This window comes from Bison bison, unplaced genomic scaffold, assembly GCF_000754665.1.
Source record: "Bison bison bison isolate TAMUID 2011002044 unplaced genomic scaffold, Bison_UMD1.0 scf7180017862984, whole genome shotgun sequence".
NCBI lineage: Eukaryota > Metazoa > Chordata > Mammalia > Artiodactyla > Bovidae > Bison > Bison bison.
In genome coordinates this window covers 230,452-256,236 of record NW_011493556.1, presented here as the reverse complement: position 1 = coordinate 256,236, position 25,785 = coordinate 230,452, and the positions used below count along the sequence as shown (strand labels likewise).

At 40.0% G+C, this 25,785-nt stretch overlaps 1 protein-coding gene across 2 annotated transcripts in view; it reads left to right on the top strand.

The window, feature by feature from the left end:
* Positions 1-25,785, top strand: part of ANO6 (anoctamin 6) — a 234,369-nt gene that overhangs the window by 75,500 nt on the left and 133,084 nt on the right. For both annotated transcript variants that reach the window (XM_010833117.1, XM_010833118.1), the window contains one exon: positions 20,146-20,225. In XM_010833117.1, coding sequence (XP_010831419.1) covers positions 20,146-20,225 — 80 coding nt within the window. The remainder of the gene's footprint in view (positions 1-20,145; positions 20,226-25,785) is intronic.

Below are 25,785 nucleotides of genomic sequence, written 5' to 3'. Positions count from 1 at the left end.
TCAGGAATCTCTTCTGTTCCCCAACCCTGTGCAGGCATCTGTTCTCTCTGGATGTCACTTGTGTGTTTATTTACGTAAAGCCCACATGCCAGTGTCTTAATGGCTGTTTTTACTAAGCTGTAGTGCTTAGTTCACATTGCATGCTAAATAAATGATAGGTATTATTTTGTGTGAACTAAATATGCTTATATAAACTTGCTACAGGGACAGGAAGGACCAGGAAAAAAAAAGGCATGAGATAAACTCACAGAGCACCAGTAATATAAGACATTTGATCCTGGAACAAGTCTTAGGATTCTTAATCACTGCTTAGGGAGAGGCAGTAATTTGTATTATGATTTCTGTTATTAGCACATTAAATACATATATTGAGAAATTTTAAATATTTTCTTCTCTAAGGTGATTTCCCTGGGTTCAGGTGATCTCTTTGTTTTGGACGTCTCATTAAAGAACTATCTGGTGATATTTTCTAGAGTAGAAATGCCTGAGCCATCTTAGCTGCCTCTGGCCAGCTGGAGGATAATCACAAGGCTGAAGTCCCTAATGGGATTCTAAAAGAAACAGCTTTCCAGCTCATTAAAAGAGCTCCTAAATTGGGATGGAATGTTCCTGTCTGGATCTGCCTGCCTCCCCTGTCACCATGCCCCACCCCCAGCTGCCAGGGAGAGGAGGAGGAGGTCTGTACCAGCTGGCAACTGAACTAGTATTTCAAGTTACACAATCAGAGCTTAATGAACGAAGAGACATGAGGAGTTGGTTATTCTTCTGTGGAGCAAAGAGCATGGGTTCAAACCTTCTAAAGTATTACATTCCTAGCTAAGAAGCACTGTGCTCAGAAGACTGTGAGAGTGAGGATTGGGAATCATCCACGTCCCTAGGCCCATCTAGAGCAGTCCTCGTCGCTAGGGCTGCAGTCCTGCAGAAAGAGCTCAGCACCCTGGGACTCGGGCAGATACTTCTTGCTATGATTCCTCCCTTCACATCCAAAATCGGAGCTTCCTTCAAACAGCCACCTGTTAATAGTACAGTTTCCAGGTCCTCAGTTAGGACGGTCATGTCCCTTGCCACTCCTGCAACAGAAGGGCCCAGGTCTAGGTGTCCCACCTTTGAGCAGCCCTGGCTATTAGAGGGTGAACGAGGAAGAGGATGAGGCTTGTGTTGCTGGCTGTCCTTTATTTTCTTATCCCATTTTCCTGGAGCGGTGGCAGCACTAGAGGCTCTTTAGATGGGAATTCAGTCACCTTCATGGCGTGGACCTTCAGTTCTATTTTAGCCTAAGATAACGTCCTGAACTATTAAAAACTGATGCATTTGGAAGAAATTTTTGTTGTCTCAGCCTGCTATTCAACTGGTGGCTTGAAAAATGTGTCTATATATTCAAATTTTAAATAATGCACAGAAATATCTAAATATTAATATAGTAGGGAATGCATAAAAATTGGATTTACATTTCTTCATTTTCAGTATTAGACTGAATTTACAAACACCTTCCTAATTTTTTGATACAAAGATTTAATAAACTGCTGTCAGCATTCTTATTCTGTGACATATTCCAAAGGCTGTATTCCTTTTTTTTTAATTGAAAAGAGCTTCAGGAAGGTTCAAAGGTAACATTTTCCCCTCTCTCATTATATAATACTTGTAGCTAATATTTATCTAATGTTTACTCTGTGCAGGTGCCATGCTAAACATTTTACAGCTCATTTCTTTTGCCAAACAGCCTTAAGAGGAAGTATCAATACTATTAGCCCCATTTGTCAGTGTAGACTCTGAAGCGTAGAAAGGTTGGTTAAGCTGCCGAAAGTCACCGAGTTAGGAAGTGATGGGTCTGGATTTGAATTTGGGTCTGTCTGACTCCAGCAGGCAGCCAGTCTTGGAGAGGTCAGACATCCGTTTGGCCAGTCATTCAGCAGAGAATTGCGGAGCGTCTGCTGTGGCCCAGACACTATCCTAGGTGCTTGGGATTCAGCTACAAACAGGGCACAATCTCTGCCCTCGTGGAACTCACATAATCTGAAGAACTGAAGTGAAAGTCACTCAGTTGTGTCCGACTCTTTGCGACCCCATGGACTATACAGTCCGTGGAATTCTCTAGGCCAGAATACTGAAGTGGGTAACCTTTCCCTTCTCCAGGGGATTTTCCAGACTCAGGGATTGAACCCGGGACTCCCACATTACAGGCAAATTCTTTACCAGCTGAGCCACAAGGGAAGCCCAAGAATACTGGAGTGAGTAACTTATCCCTTTTCCAGTGGATCTTCCTGACCCAGGAATCGAACTGGGGTCTCCTGAATTGCAGGCAGATTCTTTACCAACTGAGCTATGAGGGAAGCCCTCACTTACAATCTGTAATAAGTGATTATTAAGTACCACAGGAAAGGTGAGCAAGGGCTCTACTCTGGGGCTGTGTAATTTAGGATTTGAGGGACAGTGTCTCGGAGGCAGGGGTATTTTACAGAGACTTGAATAATGCAGGAAAGCAAGCTATCCAAGGCTGCTGCTGCTGCTAAGTCGCTTCAGTCGTGTCCGGCTCTGTGCGATCCCATAGACGGCAGCCCACCGGGCTCCACTGTCCCTGGGATTCTCCAAGCAAGAATACTGGAGTGGGTTGCCATTTCCTTCTCCAATGCATGAAAGTGAAAAGTCAAAGTGAAGCTGCTCAGTCGCGTCCTACTCTTAGCGACCCCATGGACTGCAGCCTACAAGGCTCCTTGGTCCATGGGATTTTCCAGGCAAGAGTACTGGAGTGGGGTGCCATTGCCTTCTCCGTATCCAAGGCTAGTATAATATAGGTACAAGCACAGCCTGTGAGCTCCTGGGTTCAAATTAGGATTCTCCTGCTTATGAGCTGTGTAATCTTGGGAAAAATCTTTGGCTTCTCCATGCCTCTTCATCAGTATAAAAGAAACTATTATCTTTACCTTTTTAGGGCAACTGTGAGGAGGAGATGGGTTCATATATAAAAGGGACTTAGCACAAAACAGGCGCTGGAGCATAGTAAGCACTTTCCAAGTGTTAGTCTCTATTGTCTAGGCCCAATGGGAATGGTGACATGTAGCTGATTTCTGGGTAGATTGTGAAAATTCAACTGATGTGATTTATTGAGGAGCCAAATGTGGGGGTAGGAGAGTTGGGGGTCAGGGATGATTCCAACAGTTTGGGTCTGATTAATTTGATGAAATTACTGAGATGGGGGAGACTTGGGGTATAGCAAGTCTTTTGTAGAGGGCTTTTCTGGTGGCTCAGATGGTTAAGAATCTGCCTGTTATGTTGGAGACCAAGGATCAAGCCCTGGGTTGAGAAGATCCCCTGGAGAAGTGAACGGCAACCTCCTCCAATATTCTTGCCTGGGAAATTCCATGGACAGAGGAGCCTGGCAGGCTGAATCCATGGGGCCCCAAAGAGTCGGACATGACTGAGCAACTAACGCTGTTTAGTGTTCTCTGTGGTTATTGATAATTCACTATTCACAAGTCTTTTATAGAGTGAAGGCAGAGTGCAGGGCAGAAATCAACAACTTTGGTTTGAGCATGTTAAGGCTGAGCTGCTTCTTGACATGTTCACATTTATATTATGTTCACTGTGGAAATTTTGAAAAATATATACAAGTAAAAAACACCTGTGTAATATTGCTCTTTATAACATTGGACTTTGCTTCTACCACCAGTCACATCCACAACTGGGTATTGTTTTTGCTTTGGCTGTATCCCTTCATTCTTTCTGGAGTTATTTCTCCACTGATCTTCAGTAGTATATTGGGCACCTACCGACCTGGGGAGTTCCCCTTTCAGTATCCTATCATTTTGCCTTTTCATACTGTTCATGGGGTTCTCAAGGCAAGAATACTGAAGTGGTTTGCCATTCCCTTCTCCAGTGGACCACATTCTGTCAGACCTCTCCACCATGACCCACCCATCTTGGGTGTCCCCACACAATGTGGCTTAGTTTCATTGAGTTAGACAAGGCTGTGGTCCTAATGTGATTAGATTGACTAGTTTTCTGTGAGTATGGTTTCAGTGTGTCTGCCCTCTGATGCCCTCTCGCAACACCTACCATCTTATTTGGGTTTCTCTTACCTTGGACGTGGGGTATCTCTTCACGGCTGCTCCAGCAAAGTGCAGCCACTGCTCCTTATCTTGGACAGGGGTATCTCCTCACGGCGCCCCTCCTGACCTTGAACGTGGAGTAGCTCCTCTCTGCCCTCTTTCGCCCACGCAGCCGCCACTCCTTGGATGTGGGGTTGCTCCTCTCGGCCACTGCCCCTGACCTCGGGCATGGGGTAGCTCCTCTCGGCTGTTGCCCCTGACCTCGGGCATGGGGTACCTCTTCTTGGCCACTGCCCCTGACCTCGGGCATGGGGTAGCTCCTCTTGGCCTCCACCCCTGACCTCGGGCATGGGGTTGCTCCTCTCGGCCACCGCCCCTGACCTAGATAGCATATTAAAAAGCAGAGATATTACTTTGCCAACAAAGGTCCATCTAGTCAAGGCTAGGGTTTTTCCCGTGGTCATATATGGATGTGAGAGTTGGACTGTGAAGAAAGCTGAGTGCCAAAGAATTGATGCTTTTGAACTGTGGTATGGGAGAAGACTCTTGAGAGTCCCTTGGACTGCAAGGAGATCCAACCAGTCCATTGTAAAGGAGATCAGTCCTGGATGTTCTTTGGAAGGAATGATACTAAAGCTGAAACTCCAGTACTTTGGCCACCTCTTGTGAAGAGCTGACTCATTGGAAAAGACTCTGATGCTGGGAGGGATTGGGGGCAGGAAGAGAAGGGGACGACAGAGGATGAAATGGCTGGATGGTATCACCAACTCAATGGACGTGAGTCTGGGTGAACTCCAGTAGTTGGTGATGGACAGGGAGGCCTGGCGTGCTGCGATTCATGGGGTCGCAAAGAGTTGGACATGACTGAGCGACTGAACTGAACTGAACTGAACTGAGAAAACACCTGATATTCTGCCACCCATTATCTTTTGCTTAAGTTTATTTTTACCTCCACACAAATTTTAAATATCATAGTGTATATAGGAGGTTTTTGGGTTTTTTTTAATACCCTCTACAGTTAATTGGAAAATGTTTCATGGCAAAAGGGAGAGTTAAAATACAAGCCAGGTAATAAGAGCACCATGAGAGCCCTCTATACCCACTACCACCGACACAGATTTTGAACTTGAGAGGGTTTTTTTTTTCAATTTTTTTGTCTACACTGGGTCTTGGTTGTAGCTCATGGCCTTCTTTAGTTGCAGTGCATGGGCTCAGTAGTTGGAGCTTGCAGGCTCTAGAGCTCGAGGGCTGTAGGCTTAGTTACCCTATGGCATGTGGTATCTTGATTCCCCAACCAAGGACTGAACCCACATCCCTGCATTGGAAGGCAAATTCTTAAGCAGTAGACCACCAGGGAGGTCCCTTTAGAGAAGTTTCTGCTAAGGAGGGTAGAGCATGACACAGATCTTATTTCTGCTCATCTAAGAACTCCCAGTCCCTACTGCCTTACAACCTTATCCACAATTGTTGGCAGACTTTAAACTACCCTTTTTTTTTTCCTCTCATTGTAGTAAAATATATATAACGTAAAGTTTACCATTGTAACCATTTTGAAATGTATGGTTCAGTGGCATAAAACAAGTTCACGTTGTGTAACCATCCCCACCATCCATCTCCAGAGCTTGTTCATCTTGCAGAAGTGAAACTCTGCACCCATTAAACAATGGCTTCCCGTTCCTCCCTCCCACCAGCCTCTGGTACCCACCATTTACATTCTTTCCCTCTGTATTTGACTCTTCATGGACCTCATGTAGGTGGAATCATAGAGTATTTGGCCTTTTATGATTGGCTAATTTCACTTATAATATCCTTAGGATTCATCCATGTTGTTACATGTGTCAGAACTTGCTTTTAAGGCTAAACAAAGTTGCATTGTATGTTTTGTTTATCCGTTTATCCGTGGGTGAACACTTATATTGCTTCTACCTGTTGGCTGCTGTGAATAACACTGCCATGAACATTAGTGTACAAGTATTTGGGTTCCTGCTTTCAATTATTTTGGGTATGTACTAAAATCTCATTTTATAATCTTTTTCACATTAAATACATTGTTAAAATTTTCCATGTCATGAGTATTTTCCTCCAAAATTAAATAATTGCATTATGTATCATAGAGCTGTGTCCTAGTTGATTTAAGAAAGCAAGTATTGTTTCATAGAAATAGAATTATAAATTCTATTTCTAGAATTTATAAGGGTATGACTAGTATTGAAACTGTCGCTGCATTTGTCAAATTGCTACCAAGCAACTTACACAATCCAGCGGTGGCAATATCTGTCCTTGCATCTTTGCTAATGTTAGGTATTAATAACTATTTTCTGTAAATTTGATAATTAGAAACAACATATCAATTCTGATTTTCCTTTTATGCAAATTTAGGGTTCACTTTCTGGGTTAGAGTTTATTTGTAGCTGATTACTGGGGGAAATTTTGATTTGCTGAACACTGAGCTTGTGAGATTGAAGAAGGAAATGGCAACCCATTCCTGTATTCTTGCCTGGGAAATCCTATGGACAGAGGAGCCTGGCAGGCTACAGTCCATGGGGTCGCAGAGAGTTAACACAACTTCTGGCAACTAAACCGCTACCACAGCCAGTTTGTGAGATGTTGAGAAGTGATGAAAGTCTAGGAATCTTTCCTTCATAGTCTTTCATTCTAAGGTAGTTGCAAGTTCTTTGCTCTATGTGTATCTGACAAGCTGCTGTAATAGAGCTTTTCTGTTATTTTGTTCTAAATATACTCTTAGTAGTTAAACTTGCATAAATCTTTACTCACAATTCAAAAATCCAAAAAGTGCTAGAAAAAAATTTTTCTGGTAATTCATATTACAAAACCTGTCAGATCTGATGGAAAAAACCTGACCACGGCCAACATGAGACTCCTTATGTTTTTTACTCATCCCATTAGAGTGTTCACATTTTTGGCTGCAAAACATGATCATGGTTGAGTAAGAGATGCTGTCCCAGGCCCCACTGAGGTTGCATAGTAATATACAATATATACAGAGAAGAGTTATTTTCTTTCTGAATTCTGAAAAATTCTGAACTTTGGCATCAAAAGTTTTAGATAAGGGAATGTGGACCTATAGTGGGTTTTTTTTCCCTTGTATTTCTATGTTCTCATCTCTCCTAGGCTTTAAAAAACTGATTTTGAAATCAGGCCTACTGTGGTAGGTTAAGCATAGAGTTATGACTTACATGTGCTTTGCGTTTAAAGACAATAGAAATGTATGTGTGGTATCTTCTTTCATCCCCAGAACATGTATAATCACCGTAATCTGGGAACTGACAGATCAATGACTAGAACCAAGTTTCAGCTGAACCATAGCCAACAGCAAACTCAGGGTGGTGTTCCATTGGGAACCCTGGGGGTCTTAAGAGACTTGAAGCAGTTGGACTGTGGAGTATAGTGATAGCTTTCCAAGCTGTTGTTGGAACATACTTTTATAATTGATACCACTTGTCCTTTACAGAGCATCAACCATCTTAGCCAGAGTTTTAAAAAATAATACCAAATTGGTAAAGTTAAATAAAAATTAGTTCAATTTTAAGACTGACTGTTGTTCATGTTATTAAATCTAAAATTTTTCAGATGTAAAAATACATCTGTTAACATGATAAAGGATGCAGAAATGAAAAAGCTGACTCATAGTCATGTGGAATTGCAAGGGGCCCCGAAGAGCCAAAACGATTTTGAAAAAGAAGAATAAAATTGGAGGACTCACACTTATTGATTTCAAAACTTACTAGAGAGCTACTGCAGTAATCAAAACAGTGAGATACATGCACATAGACCAATAGCACAGAATTGAGAGTTACGAAATTGCCCGGAAATGACCAATTGATTTTTGAAAGTGGTGCCAAGTTCGCTCAGTGTGGAAAAAAGAGTCTTTTTTTAAACAAATGTTTTTGTGATAACTGGATTCCATATGCCAAAAGAATGCAGTTGGCCCCCAACTTCACATCACATATATAAGTTAACTCAATATGGATCAAAACCTTAAATATAAGAGCCAAAACAATAAAACTGTTAGGAGAAAATAGAGGTAAACCTTTATGACCTTGGATTTGGTAGTGGATTCTTAGATAAAAACCAAGAGTATGGACAACAACAGCAAAATAGATAAATTGGACTTTTCAAAATGAAAACTTCAGTGCAACAGAGGGTATTACCAAGAAAATGAACAAAATAATGGTGGGAAAAACATTTGGAAATAATATATCTGATGAGCCTTTAATATCCAGAATACATAAAAAACTCTTACAGCTTTACAAAAAGACAAACAATCCAAGTAAAAAATGAGCACAGGACTTGAGTAGATCTTTCTCCAAAAAAGATCTTCAAATGGTCAGTTGTGCATGAAAAGATGCTTAGCATCATTTGTCATTAGGGAAATGCAAGTCAAAATCACGACATCATTTCACATATGCTACAATGGCTGATTTTTAAAAAACAGAAAATTATAAGTATTGACAAGGATATGGGGAAGTTGACACCCTCCTGCATTGCTGATGGGAATATAAAATGGTGCAGCCACTGTAGAAAACAATATGGAGGTTCCTTAGAAAACTAAAAATAAAATTACTGCATGACTCAGCAATTCCACTACTAGGTATATACACAGAAGAATTGAAAACAGGAGGCCTAAACAAATAAGTATACACTATTGTTTCATTGCAGTATTATTCACGATAGCTGAAAGGTGCAAACAACTCAAGTGTTCATCAACAGATGAATGGATAAACAAAATGCAGTATATACCTACAACGGAATATTATTCAACCAAAAAAAGGAAAGAAGTTTTGATACACAATGCAACATAGATGAACCTTGACATGATTATGCTAAGTGAACAAAAGGACAAATATCATGATTCCATGTATATGAAACATCTAGAATAGGCAAATTCAGAGAGACAAAGTAGATTAGAGGTTACTGTGAACTAGAGGAAGGAGGAAATACGGAGTTGTTGCTTAATGGTTCCCGGAGTCTCTGGGGTGATTTTAAAAAAAAGAAAAAGTTTTGGAAACAGTGGTTATGATTGCACAACATTGTGAACAGAATTCACGCCACCAAATTGTACACTTAAGAATGATTTATATGGCAATTTTTGTGATGTATATTATGTTACTACAATAAAACTTTTTTAGATGATGAAGAAACTAATAAACTCAATTAGAATCTGATAGGTTTGTTATATATATTGGGCTTTCCTAGAAAAGCATTAGCTCATCTGGTTGGGATGTGAGAATGAATAATGTGAGTTCAGAAAGAGGCATGTTTACCTTCCAGGAATATCTTTGGAGCTGACTTATTGGGAGAGGGTTGTGGGAATAGGGAAAGGCTATTGAGAGGAACTAAAACAACACCAAGCATCACTGGGAACGTAACAAGACGGAGAAATCGTATTTCCTGGAGCTCTTCTCAGGAGTAGTAGTTATTTGTGGATGAAGGAAATCCTTAGGGGGGTAAGGCTGGGAGGATGAGATGCCCAAGGGACTCACCGAATTGTCCGTTTCCTTCTTCCATGGTGTCTTCTATGCTGCAGGTAGGAAATGTTTCTGGCTGATATTTTGCTGAATCAGCGGGCAGGGTGGAGGAGAGGCAGAGTCCCTTCTTTTTATGAATGTTGTCCAAACACTAGAAGACTGCTGTCTTGAAGGGGCATTCTCCTGTTGGCCTGTTTTGTATGTGGATATATCTCAGTGTGGCTCACTGCAATATATTTCTGGAAATATAAAATATCTCTATTAGTACATAGATAATTAAGTTCATTTTGAGGAACTGAGTGCTAGTAACTTTTCTAGACTGACAAATGCTTATAATTCATTCCATCATTTGTTCACTGCCCGATGGAGCATTCTTAATATGCTAAGTGTTGTTCCAGGTTCTGAGGAAATAAAGTAGCTTAAGACAGTGGCTTGCTCTCTAAGAGCTCATAGACCAAGTGGAGAACAAAATCAAGTCATGATCATACAGTGTGATAATGAGATGGATAGCTTTTCTCTCTCTTTTTTTCACCCAGATTTTCTCTTCTTAGAGGTAGCCAATTTGTGCGAAAGTAGGCATGGCAACCTACTGCAGTGTTCTTGTTTGGGGAATCCCATGGACAGAAGAGCCTGGAGGGCTACAGTCCATGGGGTAACAAAGAGTCGGACACAACTGAAGTGAGTTAGCATGCACACACATTACTGTGTGATTGAGATTCTGTTCAGTATAAGCTGCAAATTAATTTATTTAAAATAATCACTCAATTTTACATCTTTCTGTACTTTAATGAGAAGACCAACTGAAAAATACTGTATTTTAATATTAATAGCTAGTAATACAGTAATTCAGTTTTTTATTCCATAGTGACACAACGGGTTTTATTAATACTAGACCTGCAAAGTTTAGTGATTTTGTTACCAAGGGAACATTTCATGCAAAGATAGGCACAATAAAGGACAGAAATGGTATGGACCTAACAGAAGCAGAAGGTATTAAGAAGAGGTGGCAAGAATACACAGAACTATACAAAAAAAATATTCATGACCCAGATAACCACAATGGTGTGATCACTCACCTAGAGCCAGATATCCTGGAATGTGAAGTCAAGTGGGCCTTAGGAAGCATCACTATGAACAAAGCCAGTGGAGGTGATGGAATTCCAGTTGAGCTATTTCAAATCCTAAAAGAAGATGCTGTGAAAGTGTTGCACTCAGTATGCCAGCAAATTTGCAAAACTCAGCTATAGCCACAGGACTGGAAAAGGTCAGTTTTCATTCCAATCCCAAGAAAGGCAATGCCAAAAAATGCTCAAACTACCACACAATTGCACTCATCTCACACACTAGTAAAGTAGTGCTCAAAATTCTCCAAGCCAGACTTCAACAATTCATGAATCATGAAATTCAAGATCTTTAAGCTGGATCTAGAAAAGTCAGAGGAACCAGAGATCAAATTGTCAACATCCCTTGGATCATCAAAATAGCAAGAGGGTTCCAGAAAAAATATCTACTTCTGCTTTATTGATTATGCCAAAGCCTTTGACTCTGTGGATCACAACAAACTGTAGAAAATTCTGAAAGAGATGGGAATACCAGACCACCTGACCTGCCTCCTGAGAAATCTGTATGCAGGTCAAGAAACAACAGTTAGAACTGAATGTGGAACAACAGACTGTTTCCAAATCGGGGAAGGAGTACGTCAAGACTGTATATTGTCACTCTGCTTATTTAAGTTATATGCAGAGGACATTACGCGAAATGCTGGGATGGATGAAGCACAAGCTGGAATCAAGATTTCCGGGAGAAATATCAATAACCTCAGATATGCAGATGACACCACCTTTATGGCAGAAAGTGAAGAGGGACTAAAGAGCCTCTTGATAAAAGTGAAAGAGGAGAGTGAAAAAGTTGGCTTAAAACTCAACATTCAAAAAACAAAGATCATGGCATCCAATCCTATCACTTCATGGCAAATAGATGGGGAAACAGTGACAGACTTTATTTTCTTGGGCTTCAAAATCAGTGCAGATGGTGACTGCAGCCATGAGATTAAAAGACACTTGCTCCTTGGTAGAAAAGCTATGACCAACCTAGACAGTATATTAAGAAGCAGAGATAGTACTTTTCCAACAAAGGTCCTTCTACTCAAAGCTATGGTTTTTCCAGTAGTCATGTAATGATGTGAGAGTTGGACTATAAAGATAGCTGAGTGTCAAAGAATTGATGCTTTTGAACTGTGGTGTTGGAGAAGACTCTTGAGGGTCCCTTAGACTGCATGGAGGTCCAACCAGTTCATCCTAAAGGAAATAAGGGCTGAATATTCATTGGAAGGACTGATGCTGAAGCTGAAACTCCAATACTTTGGCCACCTGATGTGAAGAACTGACTCATTTGCAAAAACCCTGATGCTGGGAAAGATTGAAGGTGGGAGGAAGAGGGAATGACAGAGGATGAGACGGTTGGATGGCATCACCGACTCGATGGACATGAGTTTGAGCAAGCTCCGGAATATGATGATGGACAGTGAAGCCTGGCGTGCTGGAGTCCACGGGTCACAAAGACATGACTGAGTGACTGAACTGAACTGAGACCTGCAAAATGTTGTAAGACCATGAGGTTCAGACAACTAATTTAACCTTAACATAAATAGTGACATTAAAATAAAAATTTAAACAAAAGGTAAAATGGAGGTGAGAGGAAGTGCATTCTAGACCAAATGTACTTTAAGGTTGAATATAAAAAGGATAAAACTTGATGACTGACCAAATATCAAAAATGGGGAAAAGAAAAGTAAAAAACGGCCCAACTCTAGTTTGGGTGGTTGAATTGATGCTAATACATTAATCAAGAAGGCAGATACAACAGGGAGAACTCTGAAACAAGGCAGTTTTTACCATAATGTAGGGAGTGTATTTATTAATTTTCTAAATTACTTGATGGGTAGGTATTAATAGTACTAGGTCCCAGTCATGACTCCAAGAAAAAAGGAAAGTTCTTGCCCTAACAAATTTTACATATCCGTGAGTGTTTTTTTTTGTTTCCTTCTTCTCACTAGCTATTTTTTTTCACTTCCAGAATTATCTGAGAGGTCGGGGTGCACACTTTTATCTTTCTGAGGATGAGAAAACCAGAACTCTAAATGAATCCATGAAATTCAATTTGGAATTTGCATTCCAGGAATGATTAGAGGAGAATTCCACAGTTTTTTTCATTTAAATAGTATGGTCGTTGAGTTTATATGCTCGTAAAAGCTGTGGTAAGAGACTGATCCATCCAGATTCAGGAAAGTGAGGAAACATTTCCTGATTCACATTGAGGTCATTCAAAAATATTTGCTGAATTAGTGTTACCTTTTTCTATGTTTAAACTTCTTTTATTATATTAAAAAAGAGAATGATTGGTAGGGATAATCAACCTAAAAAGTCAGAAGGAAAAATGGGTGCCTAACAAGGTAAAGGATGACAAAATTTATTAAAGAATGAAATTTTTAAAAAGTAGTTACATAGTATTAATATTTAACAGTCTTCAAGTCACTTTTATATATGTATCAGTTAGTTTATTTTTCACTTTCTGATGTAGGTATTATAGAAAGTGAAAATGTTAGTCACTTAGTCATGTCCAACTATTTGCGACTCCATGGACTGTAGCCTGCTAGGCTCCTCTGTCCATGGAATTCTCCAGGCAAGAATACTAGAGTAGGTAGCCATTCCGTTCTCCAGGGATTTTCACAACTCAGGGATAGAACCTGGGTCTCCTACATTGCACGCAGATTCTTAACTATCTGAGCCACCAGAGCCTGTAGGTATTATAATCTACATTTTAATGGTGAGGAAACTGAGACTTAAGGTTGATGGGTTGATGGATGTGCCTGAAGCCACAGGGTTATACTGCGTAGAGGTTTTATGAATCAAGCCCATTGCCCTGGGTAGTAGAGCACAGCCATCTTAGCCTGGAAAGAAATTCTCCTGTCTTTGTGTTTTATATTTCATTATTAACTTTCTTTTCATTGATAATGACTCTTTGGCCCCATTTTAGAATTGCAGTTAATATTTTGAGGCCTATAATCTGTAAATTTACAGCCTCTGGAAATAGGGAAAAGAGATTTTCACTTAGCTGTTATCAAAATTCAGTAGATCCTGTAAAACTGAGGCCAGAGGAAGAGACACTGGAACCTGGAGACCAAGTATGATACCATAGGATGATAGACGTAGGGTGTAGGCTTAGCCTTAGGTGGTGTGGGGATGGAGACTGGGCAAGCCTGCATTATATCTGGATATTATGGAGTGACAGGAAATGGTGGTCCAAGTGTGTGGTTGCTTTAAAAATAGTGGCTGGTGGGTGTTGATATTCAGGTCAAATATTAGATATGTGCCAATATCCAGTTTTCATAGACTTGTAGTCCAGTGGGCAAAGAGAGTTTCAGGTATAGGACTACCTGGCAGATCACTAGACATCCTGCCCAATCTGAATATGTGAATGTATCTTCATATCCTAAGGTGATATGGGCCATTCTTTTAATATTTCTTCAATTGTACATTCACTAAATCATGGGATTCCTGAGGACAATTTCTTTGCCATCTTCATCCTGATATCTGTACTCATATTGCTTAGCTCCATCCTTGGCACATGAATATCTTTAATTACTTGTCAGAATATTGTATTTGTTTATTTTGTGGAGCTTTTCTATTAATTCTTCTAATTGTGAATGCTATATCAATAAATTTCACTGCATTTTTTAAATTATTTGCTTTTCAAGAAACTTCTGACTTATACTCACAGTGCTAATTTAATTTCTTATCAACTAATATTTAGCATTAGAGAGCTTCTTGGAATTATTTAGAGCAGTTTAGGAGACATTAGTATATTAAAAAAGATGTACAATTTTGGAATTAGATTCCCATTATATCAGTTTTAGTGGTTGATTTCAGGCAACTAATAACCTGCAATTTTTCATCATCTGTGAAAACAAGGATAAAAAGAAGATGAAGTAAGATCAAACCTTTAGAAGTGCCAGACATTTTATAATACACCCAGGAAGATTCTGTTTACATTTCTTTATATCATGATATAAAGATATAATTATATATTATATATGATATAATGGTTATATATGATATAATCATATCATGACCTGGTATGATTAGGTTCTGTGTACAGGAACTTAATTTATGTTTAGATCATGTTTTATTTTTTTACAACATGTTTTTGAATTGTCATTCGTGTTCCTTGTGCAACCTGTGGGATAACCAGGGGTAGTAATTTTATCACTAGTTTCAGATAAACTGAGAATAGGTCATTGCCCAGGATCATGCAGCTAAGTTGCAGATCAACCCAGTCAGTCTCCTTAATTCATGCCCTTTGCACCTGGCTGTGGTCTGTTTTTCTCTGCTGTCTCTCTGATGATTTCAGTCATGACCAGTCACCATAAAGAATATGTCATTTGAACCCAATGACCGGCTGTACTGATGCTGTGTGTATGCCTAATTCTGATTACTTTTATTGCAGGGGCAGTGCTTAGCAGGCACTCTGAGTCTTACCCATGAGGTTCTCGTGAGGTCATTTTGTGTTTTCTGATGGATGATAGATTATCTAAATTATAAAATGCAGATTATGGATCTTTTTATTACACATTTTAAGTAAATCTTACTCATCTTTGCTGTAGAAGTTTTCTCTTCATTTTGCAGTTGGACTGATTTCCATTTCTGATTGATGGACAAGTAATCAGGTGACCTGCAACTTTCTGCTGAGGTTTCTACTGTTTTCTTATTAACCCATTATTGTGAGTGGACTTCTACACATTTCTATTGGGCCCTTCATGGATGTCACAGCTAGTACCACCAATGACTTTATTCCTTTAATCTTACTATAGTAACTGCATTGATAAAAATTTTAAAACTATTTTTTTAAAATTTTAAACTAATTGTTATGTGATTCATAAAGTTAGGAAAACTAAATAGTGGATTTCTTTTGACCAAATCCTCAATTATTTGAGTTTTACCAGTAATATATCAGTTGATATCTGTGCATATTGTGTTTTCTTTGGTAGTCCTACAATACTCCATTAGTCTGTCTAGCCTAGCACTTAACTAATTATCCTAAAAATAGCATTTATCATGCTTCAAATGCCTTTACTCAAGAAGAGGCAACTTTGGTTCTTCTTGATATCCCCAGGGCCTAAGAAGACAATGACTGTGCAAAATATGTGTAAACCGGGCAATGAATATTTGTTGAACCTGATTTCCAATTGAACTTTAATTTCACATCCATACAAAATGTTATTGACATGTCAAAGCAAAGACTTTTCATAGAATAACCAGTTTTCTCAGCAGCTCTGATGAACAGATAACAGAGAAGTCCCACGTGCTTTTTATATTCCAAGTGCCAGAACTAAATGAGCTAATCATGATACCATTCAAGGAGGTACTTCTGTAGTACAAAGTGAGGCATTATGGCAATGCTAAAAATGCATTCCCAAATATTACATTTTAAAATGACTTATATCAAGAAGGAAACAAAATGAACATTTTTGCCTTTTTAGAATTTTTCCCTCTGATTTTGCACCTATTTTGATAAAAAGCCCTCAAAGTGTCACCTTGATTCTGACTATTTTATTTTTGCTGAGAAATGAACTTTTTCAACTATGTTAGATTACCAGAAATGAGAATGTCAAACAGTAACCGGAGCCCCTTAGTAGGGAAGTATAATTATCATATTAGCATCATAAATCATTTGCTTCTCAGTACTGCATTAGGTCATGAGAGCAACAGCTGCAGCTTTGTTCTACCTAGATGTTTCAGTAACTTTCTGTTTTATTCACTTAAATTTACAGTTTCTCCTTTGCATTGACATTAACTAGTGAATCTATTAGTTTCCATTACCAGCAGAATAACTGAAACTGTAAATAGTTCTATATATTCTCCCTCAAATACTGTCAAGCTGCATAGATGCCTTAAATTTGATAGAACATCTGGGTAATACATCTGCTTTCTTCTCTGTGTTTAGGCAAAATTTGTACTTTCTTAAGCTTATCCTTTCATTTAAAAGAAAAAATCACCGATAGCAGCTCTGTCCCATCTGCTGACCCCAGGTACATAATGGATAAACTGAGCATCTATTTATAAAAGAATACAGATAAGATGCAAAATCAAGTCATTCCATCAGATTGATGGTAATCATTTAAAAAAAAAATACCTGTAGTATTATGTTTCATTGACTTGCTAGTTCTGCCAGAAAAAAAAGATGAATCATAAATACCACAGATATAATTTATTCAATATCTATTTTACTTCAGTGAAAAGGTTAGATCTTTTCTTTTTGCTCTAAACCAAACTACAAAACACCAGTTGATAACCCATCCTCATAGCCAACTAGTCTAAACATATATTTTGACAGCTTTTAAAGGTGATCTGCAAGCATGTAATTATGTTGGACAACTCTTGGTCTGATGTTGAAATAACCAGTTTATTCCAGTTCCCTGAGTGTAACAGACTGCGGTACTTGCTGTCGTCCACCAGAGTTCTCAGGAGCAGGCACCTTACTTTTGGCTCAGATCTCAGCTCTGTAAGCCTTGCTTGGCTCCCCTCATCTGTTTCTTGTTTTTGCTTTGGTTCACTGTGATGAACTCAGTTTTCCAGAAGCATTAGAATCGTTTGTGTCCTCTTCTACTGGCACTTTCTTGCAATCCATAGGATTACAATTCATAGGATTATAGCGGGCAAGATTCTGAGTGAACCTGAGATCTAATCCCGATACTGGGGTAGTAAAGTGCCAAAGCTAAGTAGCTGAATTGTTGACTGATAGTTTGGTTTTGTTAAACAATCACTTAGAGATCTCTTAGTGACCCTCACCTATACATACCCAGCTGTCCTTTGGGCCATTGAAGGGAATTTTTCTGATTCTGTAGGAACCTAGCCTTTTTGTTCATAAAATCCTCTAATGGATTTTTTTAAATTACTATGCAATTAAAAGTCACTACATTTCATAACATTAAAAGTAATTTAACATAACTTAATGCTTATTCCATGCTCAGTCTCCCTAGTTTTGATAAACAAAAACCTTTACAGCTAGTTTCTTGAAGTTAGGATCCAGTTGAATACCACATGTAGCTAGTGGTTGTTGAGATATTGTGATTTGTAATAAGTGTGTATTTACTCTTCCTTGGTTCTTGGCACAGAGCTTTTTTTTTAAAATTTTTTGGTCATGCTGTGCAATGTGGGATCTTATTTCCCTAATCAGGGATTGAACCCTCATCCCCTGCATTAGAAGCACAGTGTCTTAACCACTGGACCACCAGGGAAGTCCCAAGGGCAACTTATTTATTTATTTAAATTTATTTATTTTTGACCATACCTTGTGGCTTGTGGGATTTTAGTTCCCTGACCAGGGATGGAAGCAGTGAGAGCCTGGAACCCAAACCACTAGACTCTGGGGAACTCCCATGGAGCTCCTTTTTAAAAAACACTTGGAATTTCCTAAGTGATGAGAGGGATAAAGATGCCTTTTACTATGTTAATAAGGTCTTCTGATAGCCCCTAGGTAACCAAGGGGCTGGCTACCTGGGGAACCCACGAAGTGATTTGAGGATATAAATTTTCAGTTCCACCTCCCTGGCCCCTGGCTAGGGGAGAGGACAAATTGAATCAGTTGCCAGTGGCCACTGATCATCAATCAATCATGCCTCTGTAATGAAGCCTCCATTGGGCTTACCTTGTGGCTCAGAATCTGCCTGCAATGTGGGGGAAGGTTCGATCCCTGTTTTGGGAAGATCGCCTGGAAAAGGGAAAGGCTACTCACTCCAGTATTGTGGCCTGGAGAATTCCATGGACTGTATAGTCCGCGGGTTCACGGAGTCAAAAACAACTGAGTGACTTTCATGTATACACATATAAAAACCCCAAAGGACCAGATTTGGAGAGCTTCAGGTTAGGGAACATATGGAGATGTGGGGAGAGCGGTGCACCTAGAAAGGTGTGGAAGCTCTGCCCCTGTTCCCACACCCCTTTCCCCTGTACCTCTTCATCTGGCTGTGCATCTCTAGCCTTTATAACATCCTTGGTAACACACTGGTAAGTGTGAGTAAATGTGTCTCTGAATTTTGTGAGCCACTCTTAACAAATTAATTGAACCTGAGGAGAGGGTGGTGGGAACCTCTGATTTATATAGCTGGTTAGTCAGAAGCACAGGTAGCAACCTGAACTTCCAATTGGCATCTGCAGTGGGGGCAGTCTTGAGGCCATACATACGCTGTGCAGTTCAGATAGATCATGTCAGAATTAATTGTTTGTTGGCATGGGAAAAAACACACACTGGAGTTCTGTTCCTTAGGGCTCTTTATTTTTTTTTTAATTTATTTATTTTTAATTGAAAGATAATTGCTTCACAATACTGTATTGGTTTTTGCCATGCATTAGTGTGAATCAACCATAGGTATATGTATGTTCCTGTCTCACATCCCAGCTCATCCTACCCCTCTAGGTTGTCACAGAACACTGTTTGAAGCTCCTTAGGGTTCTTCAAATCTCTAATACTCTACATATTTCATGTCATTGATTTGTTGAAGAGGCTGGATCTGTTGATACATGAGATTATTTAAATGCTTAATAATATTTAAGATTATTTATGTTAGTTTATTTAACTAAGAACATTTTCCTACATGGCCAAAATTGCAAATCACACTTATTGATATTAATATAATCCAATGCTTAATGAATATTCAAATTTTCCTGATTTTGTTTGGAAGTCTTTCATATCTGGATCGTTTAAAGCAGGATCCAGCCCAGAACCAAACACTTCAGATGATTGTTTTGTTCTCTTAATGTGGTTTAATCTGGAACAGTCCCTTTTATTCACATCGAGAACTTGTTTACAAGAGGAGACTAGTGTCTTGCAGAATGACCCATTCTCTGAATTTGGCTTCTTTATCTCTCTAACTGTGCTGTCCACTGTAGTAACCACTGGTCCCATGAAGTTATTGAGGTTTTGAAATGTGGCTAGTTCACGCTGAGATGTTGTGAGTATAAGACTAATAACCACAAATGTAAAATATTTAACTAATAATTTTTATATTGAATATACATGTTGAAATGATAATCTAGGTATATCAGGTTAAATAAATCTTATTGCTAAAAATAATTTTACCTATTTATTTTTCTTAATGTAGCTACTAGAACATTTTGTTTGGCTCCCAGTATATTTCTATTAGATAGTGCTTTTCAGCAGATTTTGAAATTGCTACCCTAAAATGATTTCACATCAGCTTCCTGAGACATAGTAGAGGAAAAAAGGACATCAGTAGGCTAAAGTTTTCCTGAACTAGAATTGTATAACATTTAGTTGCCGTGTCCTTACATGTAGAAGCTAAATGATTTTCCATGGTAGATCTAGCCCAGAGCATTTTAAGACCTAATATAAACATGGCATTGTCCAATAGATGAAACAGCTGCTGAAGATTTTGAGTGTCCTGGTACCTGAAAGCATTAAATAATGTCAATTTGTAAGCGTGCCAGAGGCAGGGTTGTTAATCTGATGCTGCTGACTTAAAGTGAAAAAAAAAAAGTATGTAAGTCAATGAAAGTTCATGCTCATTTATTTTTCCGTTTGTTTCTTTTCAGCCTTGGAAAACCTTGAACAGACAAATGTCTCTGGTTTTGGATCATTGAAAAGTCAGCAGGACTTCCGAACCCCAGAGTTTGTGAGTACTACTTACTCTATCTTAAATTTGTATCAGTTACCTAGAGAAAGAGGGTTTGTTTGTCTTAAACTGAATTCTTGGTTTCAGGGGATCTAGGTCTGGCCCAGGTCTGGCTGGTAGGAATGTGTGTGCAAAGCTCTGGTCCTCTGGGGAGCAGGTTCCTGAAGTAGTGTCTTAGCATCATGCACCGTAAGCCCGCTCTTCACACTGCTTGTAATGATGAATGAGAACTCTGCAGTAAAATGGCATCATGTTTCTAAAACTCCCCCTTTATTCACTGACACCCTTACTACAGTTTCTGCTATCAATAACCCTGGAAGCCAGTCTAGTGAGCACATCCAGGACGTTGACCAGTCCGATTCATGTTTCATTCTGGAGTTTTCAGTCACACAACCTGTATGGGTACGTCTTGTAGGGCTATGCTATTGGTTGTTTCTGCTAAGAGGGGGACTAAATGCTCTCACTAAATTAGACTCATTAAAAATCAGCCATGGTTCCTACCCTCAAGGAATTAAAAATCTTATTAGGTGCTACTGGGATTGTATTCATGCCTTGTTTAAAGAAAATGGAGCACATAGGATGCTTGGTACAGAATGTCCTTGACTGGATTTTATATTGCGCTCTTTGAAGAGGGGGATGGGAAGAAGCGTTTCTCTGACTCATGTACCATGTTACTGCACCAGATGTGTGAGCAGAGCATGCCAGGAGGCACCTAGATTTACTTTTTGCCCCCTGCTGCACATGGCTTGTCCACCACATTAGCAATGGAAAAAAATCTGTTTTTCAAATTTATTTTTGAAATACGATATATAATCACCTCTCCAGTAATTGGCAGAGCACAGTTATTATTGATAGTGACAAAAAAAAAAAAAAAAAAGCCCACCCCACCTCATGATGTGGTTTCTTTCTTCTCATTGATTCTTTAAGGATCGCCCCCGCCATTCAGCCAAGAGTAAGGAAACTAGGCAGGGCTCTGGACTGAAAAGGGGCCACATATGAGACTCTATCCACGGTGCCGTTTTATTTCAAAGTGTGGGACTCCTGTGGTGTACTAGCAGATTGCCTACTGTGAAAATCACTTGGATATAATAGAAAGACATAGTATTCAATGACTTCCCTATTATATTCAGCGAGATTTTCAGCGAAGCAAAATTGTGACTGCTCACCAATATTCCCACATCTTAAAGTAGCAGAGCAGTTTTTGGTTTTTCCGATTTCTGCTATTACGGCCCCAAAGGAGAATTGACACAGATTTTTTTTTTCATGTTTGAGTATGATACTCACACAGACTTATGGAGCTGGCCCTTTTCTGTTATTTTCTTAACTGCTTTTCACTGATAATCTTTAAGCAATGTGTGTGCAGCTCTAAAAAGAGCTGTATGCAGTAAGATGTCAGTATGCCTGGTAAACACATACATTGTCCACACCAGTTCCCCGTGTGAAAATAAAACAGACTTCAGTATGTAACAATGATGTTTGAAATTGGCATGCCTCAGCAGTGTCTTTGCTACAGTCTACTGGGAATTACACTGCTAATCTTCTTCCACCTTCATTGCTAACCCACCACTTTTCCCTTATCAAAGTGTGAAGACTGGTGAGACTAGGCTAGAATGACCAGGGGTGGAACTCAAAGATCATAGGCTATGCTTCCTTTTGGGGACCCTTGTCTTAACAATGAATCTTACAATACCCACACTGAAAGGAGATTTTTAGGTTAAGTCTCCATATTTTTGTTTTCCGCTGTCATGCCTTAAAGAATATCTAGAGTCATTTCTGTAGACCACATGATGGTGCTGAAATTGTTAATCAGAGTTTCCTTATTTGAGTGGCTGATATAAGATCTCCATGTCCTGGCTAGTATCTTTCTCTGATTGTGTGTTCACATTGTGTTCAGGGAGGAATCTGTGATTTTCTTGTGTTTTATAGACTTTCACATGTACTTTTGTTTTATTGACTATGCCAAAGCCTTTGACTGTGTGGATCACAGCAAGCAGTAGATAATTCTTCAAGAGATGGGAATACCAGACCACTTGACCTGCCTCTTGAGAAATCTGTATGCAGGTCAGGAAGCAAGTTAGAATTGGACATGGAACAACAGACTAGTTCCAAATCGGGAAAGGAGTTTGTCAAGGCTGTATATTATCACTCTGCTTATCTAACTTATATGCAGAGTACATCATGATAAATCGTGAACTGGATGAAGCACAAGCTGGAATCAAGATTGCTGGAAGAAATATAAATAACCTCAGATATGCAGATGACCACACTTATGGCAGAAATTGAAGAACTATAGAGCCTCTTAATGAAAGTGAAAGAGGAGAGTGAAAAAGTTGGCTTAAAACTCAACATTCAGAAAACTAAGATCATGGCATCCAGTCCCATCACTTCATGGGAAATAGATGGGGAAACAGTGGAAACAGTGACAGACTTTATTTTCTTGAGCTTCAAAATCACTACAGATGGTGACTGCAGCCATGAGATTAAAAGATGCTTGCTCCTTGGAAGAAAAGTTATGACCAACCTAGATAGCATATTAAAAAGCAGAGACATCACTTTGCCAACAAAGGTCTGTCTAGTCAAAGCTATGGTTTTTCCAGTATTCGTGTATGGATGTGAGAATTGGACCATAAAGATGTCTAAGTGCCAAAGAATTGATGCTTTTGAACTGTAGTGTTGGAGAAAACTCTTGAGAGTCCGTTGGACTCCAAGGAGATCCAACCAGTCTATCTTAAAGGAAATCAATCCTGAATATTCATTGAAAGGACTGATGCTGAAGCTGAAACTCCAATACTTTGGCCACCTGATGCAAAGAACTGACTTATTTGAAAAGACCCTGATGCTGGGAAAGATTGAAGGCGGGAGAAGGAGGGGGCGACAGAGGATGAGATGGTTGGATGGCATTACCGACTCGATAGACATGAGTTTGAGTGAGCTCCAGGAGTCGGTTATGGACAGGGAGGCCTGGCGCGCTGCAGTCCATGGAGTCACAAAGAGTCCAACACGACTGAGTGACGGAACTGATAGACTTTCACATGTCTGATGCTCATTACCTGCTGCATCTTTCGTAGCATGTGTATAGCTGTTCGTGTTTTCTCCTCAGCATCAGTCTAGCCCATGGTCTCCCAGTTCCACGGTAAACATCTATTCCCCAAACTGCGGTCTCCATGGTAAAAAAAACAGGAGATATAGAAGCCACCTTGAGAATAGGGCTCTCAGGGGAACCCGGTGTGATATTTAAGGGAAGCCTCTTTTGTAGACAGAAAGTTACAGCATCAGTAAGAATGGATGGCTCTTGTTGGGTAGGGAGGCCGATTGGGAACATGCCAGGACAGAGTCGGGTAAGTTGACCCAAACCAAAATCTTAAATTAGGACAGTGACAGCAGTGCAAATTTGGGAGCAAAATGAGCCCAAAGACAAAGCAAAACTGAAAGCAGAAAAGGCAGAGTAGAATAAAAGGAACTGAGGAATCCGTATTCTGTTCTTCTCAGGGTGGCATTTTGGAAGGTCCAGCCGCAGTTTGCTGAGTTGAACTGAAATAAAGTAAGTCTTAGACCATGTTTACTCAGGCCTTATCCTCAAATAGTTCAGATTTTAGAAGGCTCCAGAGCTGTGTTTTTATACAGTGGAGTGTATTTATATCGTTTGACCAAGGGGGAGCACAGAATTATTACCGCTATTACTTTGTTTCCTTCAGCTGTTGTCTTTCTTTCATTTGAAACAAGTCCTGAAAACAGTGCTCCTTGCGGCATGATAAGGACATTAAAGGTTTCCTTCCCAGCCCAGGTGTCTGTAATGTGACTAGTCGAACAAAGTACCATTGTATTATCTGTGTAAATCGTGGGTAGGAAATGCTCTCGTGAGCCCCTTCTGTGCCTGCAGACAACGGCTACCTTGTAGGGCCGTGATCTCATGATCACGTGTTGTCTCGTGATCTCGTGCTGCTCGTCCCTACCTCCCACTCCACTCTGCAGGTTGAAGTGGGTGAGGTTAGCTGAACCATGCTGACATGTTAAGGGGTAAGTGGAGATGTGGACACTGGTGCATGAGTTGTTTTCACCCCAAACTTGTGAGGAGCTGGGAACATGTTGAAACTGGACATCGAGCCGCTCTGAGGTGAGATGCATGTGTGGGTGATGGTCAAAGTGAAAGAGTCTTGGCTAAAGACTAACCTTTCAGAGAGTCCCTTGGTGACCTCATTGTGGTGGAAAACCACCTCAGTTGTGGTTTGGTTTTTTGTTCAAGCACAATAAAAATCTGCATTATGACTGCTTTGTTAACTTAATATTTTATCCCAAATATTTTCCCATTCTGTTCTTTCCCCAGTTTTCATGGCGGTATAATCGACGTGTAGCATAGTGTACATTTGAGCTGTACAGCTCCATGCTGGTTTTTTGTCTCTGACATTGCTATCTTTGCTGACATTTTCTGTTCACTGTGTCAGTAAACTATAATTCATCACATTAGGAATTTTCAAAGCAGTTAGTTCCAGAGGAATCTCATCGAGTAAATGGTGGCATGGTTGGATGCTCTGTGACCATGTGATTGGTGACTATCATTTTGGGACCCGGACCCTGAATGTAGATGGGGTGCAAGATAACAGGTATCAGTCTGAAGAAGGGGATCAACCAAAGTGAGGCTGGGGACTGAGTACCAGAGACCCAGATAAACGTGTAGAGTTCACACTGAGAAGTGGAGACTACAGCACTAGGCAGTCTGGTTAGAACCAGGGATGGGAAACCATTCACATGGTGACAGAGCAGATAAGGGTGGCCCTGCAGAATGGCAGCACAGACATGGGGCATCCCAGGCTCCCACTAGTGTCCCCATTCCCAGATATAGTTGAGAGCAAAGGCGATATGATGTTTCAGTGCAGGGATGCAGCAGGCATGACTGCCCAGCAGACCCCAGGTTGATTCCAAACCCCAAGGAGTAGGAAAAAACCTGGGGGTTGGGGGCTAATAGGCAGAAAGTTTGGGTAGTGGTCAAGGCTCTGTGTAGAAACCCTGCCTCTGTTGGCACTAACCCAGGAACTCACATGAGCCTGATTGCTTGAGTATACATGGGGTGAAGGATAGGGTATGGAGAGGAATTCTCATCTAGCAATCACGGATCTATCCAGCAGCAAGCTGGATAGAAACCAGGCTGCAGTCAATATGGAAGCACATGGAATGAAATAACAGGGCTAAAAAATTACATTTTAAGATTTAAGTCTTGAGAATAAGAGCCTCTTTTTTGAGTTTTTCAAGTTTCAAATAGTTCAAGTTTTTCCAGAACTTGAGATTTCTGTCTGACTCTCTGGATGTTTTAGAGGCAGGACTTCCCTGACAGCTCAGCTGGTAAAGAATCTACCCACAATGTGGGAGACCTGGGTTCAACCCCTGGGTTGGGAAGATTCCCTGGAAAAGGGAAATGTCACCCACTACAGTATTTTGGCCTGGAGAATTCCAAGGGCTGTATAGAATTCCATGGGGTCACAAAAAGTCAGACACAACTGAAGGACTTTCACTTTCAGGCTTCTTATTATCCCTTATCTCATGTCAGTTGATGATGTTTCCTTTG